This window comes from Tursiops truncatus, chromosome 16 (genome assembly GCF_011762595.2).
Source record: "Tursiops truncatus isolate mTurTru1 chromosome 16, mTurTru1.mat.Y, whole genome shotgun sequence".
In the NCBI taxonomy this organism is placed as follows: domain Eukaryota; kingdom Metazoa; phylum Chordata; class Mammalia; order Artiodactyla; family Delphinidae; genus Tursiops; species Tursiops truncatus.
The window spans coordinates 58,196,687-58,214,113 of NC_047049.1; the positions used below are offsets into that span (position 1 = coordinate 58,196,687).

The 17,427-nt window shown below is 36.9% G+C and overlaps 1 protein-coding gene across 8 annotated transcripts in view; it reads right to left on the reverse strand.

Moving 5' to 3' along the window:
* ADK (adenosine kinase) overlaps window positions 1–17,427 on the reverse strand; it is a 483,942-nt gene that overhangs the window by 464,510 nt on the left and 2,005 nt on the right. For 4 of the 8 annotated variants that reach the window (XM_019936015.3, XM_073793433.1, XM_019936014.3 and 1 more), the window contains exon 2: window positions 14,778–14,858. The exons of the other annotated variants lie outside the window; for them this stretch is intronic. In XM_019936015.3, coding sequence (XP_019791574.1) covers window positions 14,778–14,788 — 11 coding nt within the window. In that variant the 5' untranslated portion in view covers window positions 14,789–14,858. The remainder of the gene's footprint in view (window positions 1–14,777; window positions 14,859–17,427) is intronic. 8 annotated transcript variants of the gene reach the window in all.

The following is a 17,427-nucleotide window of genomic DNA, read 5'->3' on the forward strand; positions in this document are numbered from 1 at the left end:
AAAAAAAAAAAAAAAAAAAGGAAGAGCAAGGTGGGGGAAGGGTTTCCAGACAGACAGACAGCACTCAAATAACTGGAAGCCCAGTGTGAAAAAAAGGGGAGGGACAAAAGGTTGTGGTTAGAGAAAGAAGCAGAACGTCTTAGTTTTGATGAGCCTAAGAAGTTTAGACTTTGTTATAAGCAAGACAGGAAGCCACTGTAATTAAGTTTTAAACAGAGGAATGACGTGATCTGATTTTGTCTTAAAAGATCAACCTGGTTATAGTGTAGAGAATGGATCAAAGGAGCATGAAAGCAGAAAGACTAAATTAAAAGCCTATTACAGTAATAAAGATGACAAATAATTGTGGTTTGAACAATGAAGATAGTGGTGGACATAGAAAGAAGTAAATGGACATTTTGGAGGCATTGGGTTGGCCAAAAGGTTCTTTCGGTTTTTTTTTTTGTTTTTTTTTTTTTTCTTTCGGTTTTTTCCATAAGATGGCTCTAGTAGCCCTTAGTTGTCTTTAACTTCATTCGAAACAATTTTGTTAGATTGTATTGTGACAGCTGTCATATCAGAGTGCATTAAAAAAAAAAAGTATCAAAATTGGTGAATTTTTGTGTAGCCATTTTAATATTGAAGTTGGAAGAAAGAAAGCAACATTTTCAGCATATTATGCTTTATTATTTCAAGAAAGGTAAAAATGCAACTGAAAGATTTGTGCAGTGTATGGAGAAGGTACTGTGACTGATCGAATGTGTCAAAAGTGGTTTGCGAAGTTTCGTGCTGGAGATTTCTCGTGGACGATGCTCCACGGTTGGGTAGAACAGCTGAAGTTGATAGCGATCAAATCAAGACGTTAATTGAGAACCATCGACATTATACCACACAGGAGATAGCTGACATACTCAAAATATCCAAATCAAGTGTTGAAAATCATTTGCACCAGCTTGGTTATGTTAATCGCTTTGATGTTTGGGTTCTACATAAGTTAAGCAAAAAAAACCTTCTTGACCGTATTTCCACATGCGATTCTCTACCTAAACATAACAAAAACATTCCGTTTTTAAAACAAATTGGGACAGGTGATGAAAAGTGGATACTGTACAATAATGTGGAATGGAAGCGATCACGGGGCAAGCGAAATGAAGCACCACCAACCACACCAAAGGCCGGTCTTCATCAAAAGAAGGCGATGTGTATATGGTGGGATTGGAAGGGAGTCCTCTATTATATGCTCCTTCTGGAAAACCAAGCGATTAATTTCAACAAGTACCACCCACAATTAGACCAACTGAAAGCAGCACTCAACGAAAATGGTCTGGAATTAGTCAACAGAAAACACATAATCTTCCATCAGGATAACACAAGACCACATGTTTCTTTGATGACCAGGCAAAAACCATAACAGCTTGGCTGGGAAGTTCTGATTCATCTGCCGTATTCACCAGACATTGCACCTTCAGATTTCCATCTATTTCGGTCTTTACAAAATTCTTAATGGAAAAAATTTCAATTCCCTGGAAGACTGTAAAAGGTACCTGGAACGGTTTTTTGCTCAAAAAGATAAAAAGTTTTGGGAAGATGGCATTATGAAGTTGCATGAAATATGGCAGAAGGTAGTAGAACAAAATGGGGAATACATTGTTCAATAAAGTTCTTGGTGAAAATGGAAAGTGTGTCTTTTTTTACTTAAAAACCGAAGGAACTTTTTGGCCAATCCAATAGAATGACAGGAATATGGGGGACTAAGGAAAATAAAGGAGTCAAGAGTAACTCCTAGATTTTAGACTAAATTAGGTAACTTTGGACTAAATTGAGTAAATGGCGCTGCTGTTACTGAGATAAAAGGGAAAGACAAGAAAGAAGTTCAAAGGACAAGTTCCAGGGGAGGTCGGGGATAGAGATAAAGACTTGGGAAACAGATTTTTCTTTCTAGTCTTCCTTACTCTGTAGTGCCTACTGTTTTCTATTAATAGACTAAAAATAGTTGTCCAGAATTGTATATGCAGTTTCATTTGAACAACATCCTAAGAGGGCAACCATTCTACCTTAGCAGTCACCTGCCAGCAGCCACTAAATATGTATATAATTAAAATAACATGTAAAACTTAATGAGTGTTTAATATGTGCCAGACACCATGCTATATATGTTTCAAGTACTACCTTATTTGAATTTACAAAAACCTTATCAGAAGATTTTTTATTATCACCATTTTACATTTGAAGAAATTGAAGCTCAAAGAGGTTAAATAATTTGCTGAAAGTCACACGTTACAGAACAGAAATCCAAACTCTGGTAGCCTGACTCCAGAACTGGGGCTAATTAACACTGTACAGTGTTACCAAAGTAAACCCAAGACAGACTGACATAAGTCTGAGACTTTTATAAAACACCCAAATTTCAGAACACCACACTATGACTTCCACCCGTAAGATGTAGTAGTCCGATAACAGCTTTCTTACTAGCCGGAGCATCATATGAAATACTTTCAGAAATTGCTTCCTTTATTTCCATATGTGCTTATTCATAGATTAAATCTGAGCAGCCAATGAATCTGCCGTTTTTGTCTTTAATTTAGCCAAGACTCCTAATTGCCACCAAGAATCATTTCTTAGACCTCTTCATTTTTAAAAATTTCAACCACAATTTCATTTCTGTCAAAATCACAAGACTGATTGTTGACAAAGAAAAACATCTTTTTTACTCTGCAAGAATTTAGGGGCACACAATTAATAGCAAGTGGTTAAATTTACTATAAAACTAAGTAAATCTCCCACCCCAGCCATTCACTTTGTGCAAATCAAATTTAGGCTTTAGTAAAATTACAAATTATTTCTTATCAAGATCTTTCAAGACTCATAAATTGAAACCACAAATGTCCACAAAAGGTTCCACTGTAAAAAAAAAATAATTTTTTTTAACTTATATTAGTCCTTGGGTATATCCTCTAACCCCTAGTGCCTATCATGTTCTACTATATAAGAGTAAAAATAAATGTAGTCTCAAATTAAACATGCAGTTTTATCCAAAGAGAGTCCTAAGAAATAGAAATTTCTAATGGGTTGCTTTAGAAATGATGGAACTGGTTTATAAAGTTTTCTTTTATTCAATGTTTTTTTTTCTCTCTAACAGAGTATCCTAATAATAGGAACCAGCAATTTCATAGTCTCCACTGATGAGGACTGACCTAGATTTGAAGGTCCTATCTTCCACCCTACTACATGGGCAGAGGGCCACCTTCTCTCACAGTCTGTGGGACAGGACACAGACTGGCACTGGCTCTCATCTGCCTAAAGACTGACCTGAAATTGGATTTCAGGGTGCAGAGAAAAATAGTGAAATATTTAGAGTGAAACCCCTCCTTGTGGAAATAGGGTAGACTGCTTTTCTGCAATAACTAGATATTTAAAATTGAAAGACTTGGAAGTTTATACAGTGGTGATGGTGGTGGAGGTGGTAGTGATAGTAGTCTCAGTGTTACTGGGAAACCTGGGATGGAGAGAAGTGCAAAGAGCCCACCAAAACTGTTGTATTGGGAAAAATGTAATCTTTGAAGTGTCTTTCCTTATGCAGCACAACAGTCAAGTAGAATTAAAATTATATATATAAATATAGTATATATACCATAGCATTCCTTGGAGTGCTTTCAATGGAGATCACTTGACCCAGTGGTTACTTAATGTGATCATGTAATCTCAAGTTAAAGGGGAAGGATCATTAGCTTTTGGGGTGGGTCATCGTGCAGATTTTCTAATGATTCATTACATATATGAGAGAATCAGGTACGGGAAACGTTAAGAACAAATTTTTTTTATTGCCTCAATAGTTATATAAGTTCATCAAGAAATGCAGTGTGGGGCTTCCCTGGTGGCGCAGTGGTTGAGAGTCCGCCTGCCGATGCAGGGACACAGGTTCGTGCCCCGGTCCGGGAAGATCCCACATGCCGCAGAGCGGCTAAGCCCGTGAGCCATGGCCGCTGAGCCTGCGCGTCCGGAGCCTCTGCTCCGCAACGGGGAGAGGCCACAACAGTGAGAGGCCGCGTACCGCAAAAAAAAAAAAAAAAGAAATGCAATGTGATGGGACTACCAATATCAGGGTTTGATATATGTTCACATACACAAAGTATGTACATAGGTATGTATGTATATATAATATTATTCCAAAAATTGATATTTTGGTGTAACTAAGCATCTATAACTTATAAACCATTTATCCTCATATGCCTGTTTATAAGTTTAAAATACACATAAGTTCTCCCATTTCATTTGGGGGTGGGTTTAAATAGTTATTTTTAAATACTGGCATCTAAACCCACAGAATTTCATTCTAAAGCTCTTACCATTTTTCACATTCTCCTCCTTAATTACTTTGAAGGAAATCTTGACCACCATCATGTCTTCCTCGGTGGGAAAAAAAGAGCCTGGGGTGGAGGAGCATTTAAGATGAATGTGGTTTATCTGAAAAACAGGACATTTTTCTGCAGACAGAGGCAAAGAAGAATGACTCTGCAGCATAACTGGTCAAACAACCAGCCCAACCCATTCCCCAAAAGCCAGGGGTTACACCCAAACACTGCTTCAACATCTGGGATTCTAAATAGCCAAGGGTATGAGAAGATAAATCCTTTTGCTTATATCTTAAGAAAGTGCTATTAATATTCCAAATATGGGCAGATATTCTGACATGGACATTTCCACAAATCCCTACAGCTCTGTCACAGGGAACAGTCCTCTTCTGGAAACCACTCTGTCACCTAAAGATACAGTACACCACAAAACCTGCATTTTACAAGAATTAATGCTTTCTTTTGAGGTATGATTGACATATAACATTATATTAGCTTCAGATGTAAGACGTAATGATTCAGTATTTGTATATATTGCAAAATGATCATCACAGTAAGTCTAGTTAACATCCATAACCATAAATAGTTACAAAGATTTTTCCTTGTGATAACAACTTGTAGGTTTTTAACAGAAACGTTTAATAGTTTTGTTTTCTTTACTGAGGGGTAGAATGGGGGTTGGTGGGAGCAGATTTCTCACTTTTTCAGATTTCAACAAAAACATAACAGCTTCAGGCTTCCCTGGTGGCACAGTGGTTAAGAATCCGCCTGCCAATGCAGGGGACACGGGTTCGAGCCCTGGTCTGGGAAGATTCCACATGCTGCGGAGCAACTAAGCCCGTGCGCCACAACTACTGAAGCCCACGCGCCATGCTCCGCAATAAGAGAAGCCACTGCAATGAGAAGCCCGCGCACCGCAACGAGGGCCCAACGCAGCCAAAAAAAAAAAAAAAAAAACATAACAGCTTCAGACTGCCTGTATGTGAAGGGAAGAAGTAATTAAATCCAAATGTAATCTTCAGGCATTGTAAGAAGGCAATTCTTACTCAATGTCAAATAGAGTTTTTAGGTAGTGTTAGGTAGCAAACTTATCTTAAGACTCCACAGAAATTTTTAGACCTTAAATTATTTCTACAAAACCTAAAACTCACAGTTCCATGGAAAAATACTACACATATTTAAATTAAACTCTGCACTTTGAAATCAAAAATTGACACATTTTCCAATGTTAGGGGTACCTGTGGCAGGGTGCAGGGGAGTAGACTATTGAAATTAATCATCTTTCAAAGGGCAATAACAGAATTAAAAGGTTGGATAAATTCAGTCACGGTTTTCAAAATTATTTTACAATAATTGTGGCAGATTAAAAATGGCCACAGTTTCTTGGAGACAAGAGTCTATGTCCCCTCCCCTTAAATCTGGGCTAAACTATGACTCCTTTGACCAGATTCCAGGCTAGCCTTAAAGGACTGCCAGCTCCTGCCTTGGTCTCTGAGCTGCCATCTAAGAGGTCCAACTACCAGGTTGAGGAAACCACATGGAGAGGCCCTCAAGCCACACAGAGAAAGAGAGGAACCCAGCTAAGCCAAGATTGCCAGCCACCACTACCAAAACACCAGGCAAATGAGTAAAGACAACTTGTACCCTCCACACCAGACCTGTTACCGGCTAAATACCTCCAAGTGATCCTAGTCAATAGCACATGGAGCAGAAGAATCAACCAGCTACTCCTGACCCACAAAACCATGAACTCTAGTAAAATGGCTGTTCTTTTAAGCCACTAAATTTTAGGACAGAAAACCAAACTCATTGTGAAAAATATATTTTGCATTGCAACTAATACTCCATAAATATACATAATGGAAACGTTTCACAAAGCAATACTTACCCTTACCATATTCAATGCATTGACCTTTCCTATTTTCCTTTTATAAAATACCACTTTTTCTATACCCAAATTGATTCATGATCTAGTTTGAAAAGCATTTTAATCTGTACGACTCATTTCACACAAATCTAGACAGAAACCTTAATAGGACCCAGGTGTTCTGATTCCTAATACAAAGCTCTTTTTCCTTGCCCCACACTAACAGCCCACAGGTTCATAATAAGAAGCTTCTCACAAACTCACATACACACCTCAGAGCTGAGTGAAAAGTTGAAAAGCAGAGATGTCTGATGTTGGAAGTTATGTAGAAATCAGAAATAGCTAAGAGGAATGAGCCTTTTCCTTTTTTATCACTTCCCTTTACTTCCCCCCTTCTTTTCACAGATCTGTATTTTCCTATCCCTACTTCCTTTTTCCTCTGGTTATCAAGCATTATAAAACTGAGGTTTTTAAATATTAGTTGAACTTAATGAAATGTTATAGTCATATTCTTAAAAGTAGGCTAACTGAACATTTTATCATTTCTTTAAAACTGTTGCTTTTTTTTTTTTGGTATGAGGTCCAAGACCAATTGTAGCTGTAGGTCATTTTTAATGAAACAGAATTCTCATCACTGCCATCTCAGATCTGGTAGAACATTTTCATAACATTTGAATTAATAATATTAAAAGATTAACAGCTTTTTAGCAGATTACTAGTAATTGTTTTGTATATAACACAGGAGTATTTTCTGAAGCAAAGGGCTTGCTTTTTTTTTTGATCACACAAATCACTGTTGATTCCTGTTCTATTGTTTATACAATACCTGAATATTTGAGCTAATCACTAAAAATAAATCAGATTCAGGTTTGAATCCTATCTCTGCCACTTATTGTATAATCTTGAGCATATTAAACTCTGTGAACAGTAATGGTTATCCCATATAATTATAATAATTAATAATGCTAAGTCATAAGATTCAAATTATCAATATCAGGGAAAATTGCAAAATCTCTAAAGTAAATAAAAACTTACCACAAATTGTTCTTTTAACTGAAACATTTTAACTCTTAAACATATGCAAAATTGGTTTGCCCAAGGCTTTTAGCGGAAAACACAACCTGCTCAAAACTGAAGCTCAATGAGTTAATCCATTACAAAGCATACAATTAAGTATATCCCACGAGGGGATATTTATTCTTGGTGGTGGTGGGGGAGGGGGTACCTACATGTGTGAATAAGAGAACTTGAAAGACAAAAATCTGAACAAGGTTACTAAACACTAAACACATCACCACAGAATTTCTTTAAATAGTGTGCTTATCTGGCACATACAGAATTCACTTTGACACGTTCTCAATTTGTGTCTTCATAGTGTAATACAAACAGCAAGAAACGTGAATCAGATGTCCTGAGTGTAGAGTGAGAGCTTAGTACTTAGGGATGCTTAACTTCTCTGGGTCTATTTCCTCAGATGAAGGCAGTTACCTGGTGGCCTTGTGAGGACCTCTAAGAAAAGGCAAAAGTGCTTGACATATTCTTTAATACGTTGTTTGTTTGTTTTTAACATTTATTTATTTATTTGGCTGTGCCAGGTCTTAGTTGTAGCATGTGGGATATAGTTCCCTGACCAAGGATCGAACCCAGGCCCCCTGCATTCGGAGCATGGAGTCCTAACCACTGGACCACCAGGGAAGTCCTAAATATGTTATTTTTATCTTTAAAAAAAAAATTAAACTTCATTTCTTGTTCTAGAAAGTAAGACAATGACAAGTTATGACTTCGGATCAAATTTCACCTCAGATACTTACTAGCTGTTACCTGACTGACATTTAACTTCACTGGGCTTCAATTCTCTCAACACAACCATGTAAATATCAGACTTTGATTTTAAGTACCTCCTCAGGCACCAACAATCTCAAGAGTCTAAAACATGTTCAGAGTTTTCAAAAATCACATGAAATTGTAAATTACCGTTTCAAAGCCACATCTGGCTAATACTGAGATTTGCTGTTGTTTTCACACTTCAGCACCATTTGTTGGAAACTTCAGCTACAGAAGATCCTACCTCAGGATTTGCACACCTAGCCATCTCCTCCCATTCCTGCTCCCACCAGCATTCCCAAGCAGTCTTTGGAAATACCAAAGTAGCTTCTAAAAGGGAAAGGCTAGGAAAGCCTGCTTTAACCTGTTTTATGGGTATAAAGAAGAAATATCTTGACCAACAAGAAATCATTTACATTTAAAGAGCTCTGAATCTGACTTGATAGCTACAGGATACTAACAAGTTTTCTAAGGAATGTAGTTTATTCAAGCTTCACATAGAAGTGAGATCGAAGGTCTCGTGTGTGCGTGTGTGTGTGTGTGTGTGTGTGTGTGTGTTTTCCATTAGTGAAAAAATGTACTCCTTTCCCTTATTTGTGCTGAATCTAGGGGAGGAATGCTACACAAATAGGGGAAGAGGGGTACTAACGAAGGGATTCCTGTCTAATGCAGGAGGCTGGGCAAAGATAACTTAACATTGCTCCCATTTCTAAGGATTTGTGAGTGTAAGTCTAGAAATTTATATATTTCTCTACAGAGCATCTTTACAATATTCAAACTGAGGGATGAATATACCCAAAGAAGTCAAACCTACCATGTAGAGAGGAAGCTAACCCCCACACCTTCAAAAAAAAAAAAAAAAAAACTTTTCAAGCTATTTTTTACTAAAATACTACTTTTTAATACTAAACATTTAGTACTACTTAATTTAATAATATAACTATGTTTTATTATAATATTTCAAATCTAAACAATCCAGCTCTGTACATTTGGATAAGCAAGTGCTATGTAAAACAAACAAGATAAAGTAGAATTGTCAGTATACTTGAATGGGATCAACATGCTATCCCATGCTAAAATGTAATATAATCAGTTCATCTTGAGTATGTGAGAACAGAGACATAACCAAGGGTGTAAATCTGCATCACTTCTACAGCTTAACAGCTCTAATCTTCACCAAAACTAAGAACTAAAAATGATAGCTACGGTCTCAGCTCTGCATAGGAAAAACAATTTCTAAAAAACTCTATTTTAGGAGGAACCCAAGACTTCCTCAGTCATGCCTATAAAACAAGAAAATGTTCAAATCTCTAATGTGGTTAACTTCAAAGGCAACACATTTGAACTGTTTGGTTTTTTTAAGATAATTTTCTTGTTTTTCAATTTGTTTACTCAAAAACTTAACATGGCTTTCCAGACTTCAGCTCAAGGGCTCAAAGAGTAAAACTATTTTGCTACATCAAGCTTAAAGGAATTTGAGAACCCTAAGACATCTGAATTTGATTCTTTTGCTATATTTTGTTTTCCAGTGACCCCTCTTGGATGAGTCAACAGACAAATTTCTTAAAAAGACCATTTTGCGGTATTACCTGTTGGTTACATAGTACACTGTTACACAGTACGCTATGAAATTAAGAACAATGTTGCTAACCTTCAGTGCTTTTGGAGTTCTAATTAAAATGCAAATAAGCTCACTAATTAAGGACCTGCTAACCCATAGGGAAAAGACTGATCATTCTGATAAGTCACTGCGTTCTTCTTTGCAAATTCATTTTCAGAAAATTTATTTCTCCACCAAATAAGCAATTCTACTACATTTTTTTAAAGAAAGAAAACACTGACCACACGGCCTTAATAAAATGTTACTATTTATATAGGAGCAATATATTTATTCTGAGGGAATTTTCCCCATGGACAAATGCACGAAATGATTATTATAGTCAAGGCTCACTATAGTCACCAGAAAGAACAGAAATGTAATCTAGGAGTGCATCTCTTGGCCTCTGTCTTCTAGTATTGGATTTATTTCACACACAAGCGCACTCCATGTAACAATAAAAAAGAAAGGTCCAAGAACCATGAAATGTTTTCAGGTAAGAGATCTATCAACTCTTATGAATAGATAAGAATTTACAGCCAAAACATGAATCCATTTTGTGCCACTGAGTACTACAAACATAACCTTAAAACATCTTTAGAGTTTAAGAATTAATTCACTGAATAAAAATTTAGAGCCTATGTTGCAATGAAGTAATTAGTTATAAGGCATTAAGAGTGATTCAACAAGTTTCCCTACTTCAAGTAGCACTAGACGAGATAAAACATGCACACACTGTGCACTGCAATAATGCAAAGTATAAAGTACAACCAACCAGTGAAGGAGCTGTTTCCAGGCTTGGTGATTAGGAAAGTTTTATAGGGAAGATAAACTTTGGCTGGACCTTGAGGAATGATGTTTTCATAAATATATTCTATATATGCTATAATGAACTTTTCTCTTGCTAAGAGAATGATACCACCTCACCTCCTACACCCTACAAAGTGCTGGTGGAGCTGTTGATTAGAGCGTCCTCCTCAACATCCATGCACTCCCCCACATATATAAACACCATTGGTGTGCACGCAAGCACACACACTTGCACACAGGAAAATGGCTAAGAGTATATCCAAGGCTGGCCAAAATCCCCACCTCTGATACACTAATTGATTCAATGGTGGGTATGTAACCCAGGCAGGACTAATCAGAGTATTCTCAAAACTGATACATAGATGTGGAAAGTCTCTGCCTTTGGGCTCATGAGATTTTGGGCTTAGGGATGAAAAATGCCATCTTTCTTGTTACATTAAGATGGGCTGTGTGAGAAATGAATTCAATACCAGACGACAATAGAGGGAAGAGATGCACTCCTAGAATGAGTCATATCTGGCTAGACTTCCTGCTCTTTTAGTCAACTGAGTCTCTTAGAAACTTAATGGTTCTACTAGGGATACACCAAAGTCCAGCCTCAGCCTCTAGAAGGCAAAAAGCCAAGTAACCACTTCAATATCATTTCTGATAACCTCTAATTTTGTGAGTGATCAGTAATCACATAAGCTACCTTCATACCTATAATCCTGTATTTGCAGCTAACATAGCAAAATAGCGGGGCTTATTAGTAACTAAATGTGGTTTGCTGACAAAATTGTGAGATCCTGTTAATACAGTAACCAAACTGTGTCTTGAGAAGGTAGGAGTTTCTTATATAATTGCTGTACATATTTTCTTATTCTATTCTACAGAAGATGCTGAAATCAGCATGTATGCAATGAAAGCCAAAATGCAAATGGAAACTCAGATGTTCTTACATTGAAAGCGAATTATTGTTTCCTAGATGAATACATTTTTAAAGAAATCATATGAGGGCACAAGTACAAACAAGTACAAACAAAAACATAAGAAATAAAACATGTAAGTGAGGGCAACAACTTTAAATCTGCTTTGGAAAATATGCAAAAAGTATCGTCTTCAAGCAGTATGTGAAATTTCAGTTCATGAGACCACTTCAGTGAAATGAGCCTTCCAAATCTTGAAGTCCAAAAATTGAAGAGTAACTGACTAATACCTTAGTATTTTTAGTATTTTTAGTAATTAGTATTAATTACCTTAGTCAGTTACTATTTGAAAGAAAGAAAAGCCTAATAACTCAGTTACATAACCAGCACCAGTATTATGGTAGAACTAGCCAAACAAGACCTTTGAAATAAGCATCTATTTAGTATCATCAACATGTAGAATGGGGACTGCAGGAAAATTTTAGCAAGTGATTCTGATGAGAAATTGTTGTTCCTGCACAATAGCAAGCTTTTAAAAACTGAATATTTAAATTTTTAGAAAGGCTCTCAATCCTATTATTGAATCCTTGGGGCAAGATATGTTCTGAGGCCAGAATTTTATGGGATTTAGAAATTTGTCAATTTTAGGAAGGTAATGCACTGTATGTACTATATATTTTATAAACTGCCCAGGAAGGTTTCACTCAGCATGCCATCAACAAACACATATTTCTACAGCAAAACATACACATTTGTGTCAGACAAATAAATACTACAGGGGGCCTCAAACCTGTTCAAGTTCTGCTGCCAAATTAATTCATCTCAAACTTTTTTTTTAATTTCCAGTTTTCAGAGCTTTTAGGATTTCAGAAATACAGATGAAAAGATTACAACCTATAATAAAATCATAATACTTGTTTTACAAAGTTTCAGATTTACTTAGTATCCCAGAGGTCCATTCTGTAATGATGATATTTAGACACTTGGCCAAAGTATGTATTTAATGCACATCAAGTTCCTCCAGCTTCAAATCAAGAGTCCTAATATATATGTTCAGTGTAGAAAAGTTGGAAAATACAAAAAAAAAGAAAGAAAGAAAGAAAATAAAATAACCCACAATCCGAATGTAAATTGGTGCAGCCACTATGGAGAACAGTATGGAGGTTCCTCCAAAAACTAAAAAGAGAGTTACCATATGATCCAGCAATTCCACTCCTGGGCATATACCCAGAGAAAACTATAATTTGAAAAGATACATGCACACCCATGATCATAGCAGCACCATTTACAACAGCCAAGCCATGGAAACGACCTAAATGTTCATTGAGAGATGAACAGATAAAAGATGTGAGATACACACACACACACACACACACACACACACACACACAAAATGGAATATTACTCAGCCATAAAAAAGAATGAAATAATGCCATTTTCAGGTACATGGATGGACCCAGAGATTATCATACTAAGTGAAGTAAGTCAGAAAGAGAAACACAAATACTGTGTGATATCACTTATATGCACCTGGAATATCCTCTCAACCTGAGGACTTTGATCTTTCTTAAATTCTGGAAAATTCTCAGCCATCATCTCTTCTAACAAGGCCTCTCCACCATTCACATTCTTTCCTCTTTTTGGAACTCCCAGTTAGATGTTAGTTGGTGCCTCTCAATATATGTATGTGTTTATATATATATATATATATATATATATATATATATATAAAATATTCTCTTGAGTTTTCTTGATTTCTCTGTGCTACATCTGGGTGAATTACTCAGTACTATCTTCCAACTCACTAATTTCTGCTTTAAATACGTTTGGACCAGAGTTTAACCAACTTTTAAAAATTTAATTTTTCACCATTTTTTCTTTTATATAGCCATTTACTTCACATTTACCTACTGTTTATTTATAACATGCTTTTTTTATAACTATTACTTCTTTTATCTTTTTAAACATATTTAAAATACTTAAAAGTCATTTTGAAATTGCTCTATTAGATTTTAAGTGAGTTTATCTCCTAGTGGTTTTGTTATTTTCTAAGTAATAGTCTTCCTCATCTGTGTGCAGGCTCAGACTTTCCCTTCCTTTTTCGAATGGTTCTGAGGTAAGCCACCCCTCTTCCAGAGCCCATGACCTACAAGTTCGGTGCTCTTGTACCAGGTAATAGTGGAGAAATTACAGTTCCCAACTCTGAGCCATGTGGCAGCTCAGCCACTTCTGTGTCACCACTTCAGAGCCACAGCTTTTTAAAGCAACAGCCAGGAGTAGAGGCTTTCAGCCTTCTTTTCATCCAGCCCCAGCCCAGCTCCAAGTTTCATCCAGGGTATCTGACTCCAGTTCCCCTGCACAAAGTTATTTCCACTTGCTCCTGAACCCAGGATCTAAATGCATGTTTGCTTTCCATTTCAGTCCCTGGAGATGGTTATCTTGTTCTTGAGTACACCTATATCTTCTCTTTTTCTTTTTAAATTTGTAATTGCAGTGTTTGGAGCAGGGTAGGGAGCTAAAAGCAGGATAAAGAGCACCGTAATAACAACAGCTAACTTTTACTGAAGACATACTATATGCCAATTTTATATTTACTTTTTCATGAAATCCTCTCAACAATCTTTTGAGGTAGGTATTTTTATTATACCCATTTCAAAGATGAGAAAACAGAGGCATGGGGCCAGTAAACAATCTTTCCAAGATTACCAGCTAATAAGGACCAAGAGTCAACCAAAGGTCTTAACCACTGCTCTACTGGCTTCCATCCTGACCAGAACACTCTTCAGAATTTTAATTCTCTTATTTTTTTCCCCACTTAACTCTGATCATTTTGCATACAGGCAGGATTTTAATCGATGGAAGGGAAGTAGAGCCATATTCCTGGTAGAAAGTAGCATATTGGCTTAATGTTTATTTAGTGTTATTCAGTCTAGGCCTATACCTAAAACCAGAAACATAGTTTCAATGCCTGTCTTTTTACCAAAAGCCCTTCTCACTTTCCCTGGGCTCCAGGCATTTCATGTTTACCTCTAGATACCCAGGACAATCCATGCAGGCTTTCCTCTGACTCTGCCTTTTCACCACCCTCTCTCTGCCCTAGTATATAATGTCTGGGAAAGGACCTTATTAAGGGATTCATACAAAGTACCTCAGGAGACTTCTGTTTTTCATTTTCCTTCAAAACCAAAGTTTTAATCTTAAAGGATTAAACTTATAAATATAAGTGAACAACATGCAATATCACCCGAAAAGAGCCAAACTCAATTTTAGGCTTCATTGTTAAAAACATAAGGTCTAGAAAAGTAAAGATTATCAGTCCCACTCTATGCTGCGCTGATAATTTATCCAACAAACATTAACTGAATAGTTCCTAAGGACCAGGCACTGAGCAATACTCTATGGACGCACAATTGATCATCCTTTCTCTTTTCTAGTATGCATACATTTTTCTCATTTAATCCTCACAACAGGCCACTCCAGGAACAGTACGCTCAGTTTATAAAAATCATCTTCTGGAGAATTTCCTGAAACAGAAAAAAAAAAAAAGGTGTTTTAAAGAGATTAGACGTTGGGAACAGACTTGAGGACACAGGGAAAGGGGAGGCTGGGACGTACAGAGTAGCACTGACATATATACACTACCAAATGTAAAATGGATGGCTGGTGGGAAGCTGCTGCATAGCACAGGGAGATCAGCTAGGTGCTCTGTGACCACCTAGAGGGGTGGGATAGGGAGGGTGGGAGGGAGGCTCAAGAGGGAGGGGATATGGGGATATGTGTGTACATATAGCTGGTTCACTTTGTTGTATGGCAAAAACTAACACAACAATTTTACTCCAATAAATACGTATTTTTTAAAAAAATAAATAAAGACCAAAAAAAAAAAAATGAAGAGGTTACTAAAACTGTTGCTTGGTCATCTAAAATACTTACAGACTTTTATTCCTAGGTTTAATACACAATTTTAAAACACAGGGTCCTAGTGAGAGGTAAAAGACAGAAGGAAAGACTAAAAGGAGTCCATGGAAGTGAAATGGTTAAGAAGCAATAATTTGAGAAAAGCTCAACATTTGCTGATTGGAGAAGTGCAGTTTGTTTCCTTTTTAATAGAGATTAAAATTATATATAATTTATATATATATAAATTATATAAAATTAGAAGTCATGATCCAGAACAATGTGTAATTGCTAAAACATCAGAGAGGGTTACAATGTGGGCTCTTCAGATTCAACCCTTCCTAACATCGACTTCAGAGCTTATGAATATTTGCTATGATGAATAAGTAGAGCTACTCCTGAATATTAGGCAGAACTTGAACCTGTAGGTGGAGAGACTGGTTAAGAAGCCAACACCAAGTCTAAGCAAAATAAAGTTTCAACTTGAGTTGTGGCAGCAGGGATGGAAAACAAAAGGAATTTATCAGACATAACTGAAGAAGAAAAGACCAACTTTGATAACCATACGCAGAGGGAAAATGAATCAAGTATCTAGGTTCCAAACTTTGGAGTAAGAGAAGTTAGTGGTGCCGTTAACAGATGTAGGGACCATGGAAGAAGGTGCAGATTTAGGACAGCAGATGGACTTAGTTCGATATATATGACTTTGAAGTGTCAGCAAGACACTCAGAAGGAGATATTCAGCAGACAGTTAAAATTAGGGTCTGAGAGCTGAAGGTAGAGGTAGAAAGATCACAAAAGTGAAAGTGTTCAGTACAAAGCCTGGACCCTCCTACACCTTCTGCTTCAGTCAGACCAAACAAATGTAGAGGTAGAAAGATCAGACAAGAGGTAGAAAGATCACACAAGTGAAAGTGTTCAGTACCCCAACAGAGGCAGCTCTCTGCCATTTCTACCTCCAAACAAACTTTTCTATAAGCCAGACACCCTACTTCACATCTGGTTAGCATCGTCTTTCAGTATGTCATCTTTCGGTATGCTCAGTTATCATTTTCCCAAACCCTACTCATTTTCCACCAAGAGGATGGTACCTGGGTCTTAGCTCTCTCACTCCATGTACCTAATTTTTAGCACCATGCCTAAAATAGCAGGCATTTGAAAGACTGACTAAAAGAATAGGCTTGGCATGTGCTCAACAAGCCTTGGAAGGAACTCTATCCTCTTTAGAGGTGACCGCTGAAGAAATTAACTTGGATGATATTTCCAAAGGAGAGAAAAGAAAGTTAAGTGGTCCCAAATACACGTAATCATCATGGAACATTTTTATCTAGGGAGCAGTTCCCAAAAATGCTTCTTGACTTCTTTCAGGCCTAAATACATCATCTGTAACACAAGGATCATTATTCCTACTTCACATGTTGATGGGAAGATTAAATGAGATAGCATAAATAAAGCACCTAGTATAACGTATGGCACTCAATTAATGTTCCTCAACCCAATGTGAAAATATGACAGAGCTAGCTTATTTCTTTGCAACTTCAGTAACTGCTATACCCTAAAAAGCCTAGAAAAATAATGGATATTTGAGAAAGGAAAGCTAGACTTGTCAGATGCTCTCCATGAAGCCGTTTTTTCCAGCCTCACACTATTGTCACTTTTGTGTGGATAATTCTTTGGTTTAGGGGGATTCCTGTGCATTGTAGGATGTTTAGCAGCATCCTTGAATTCCACCCACTTGGTGCCATTAGCCCTCCCCGCCAAATGTGTCTCCAGACATTGCCAAATGTCCCTTGGGGGGGCAATACTTCCCCTGCTTGAGAACTACTACCCTAAAACTAACTGAAATTCTCACAAAGCCCTAAATCCTTTTCTTGACATCTACAAATTTATATCATAAATTTATTTGTTCCCTAGGAACTGATTCTACACATTAAATCATGCTTAGACTTTATAAGCCGTTCTCTTAAAAGTTAACCAAAACTGTTAGCTAGCCCCTTAACTGTCAAGCAAGTCATCACAGATAATGCATGAAGTCTAACCACTCAGTGTATTACCACACTGAGACCCTTAAAGCCAAACTAATATAATGAAAGTAGGAATAGCCAATCCCAAAAGGTCTTCGCACAAAATGAAGAGATTTATCCCAGTACTCAGGTGTCTAATCCTGACTTCATGTCTACAGGTGGTACTAACTAC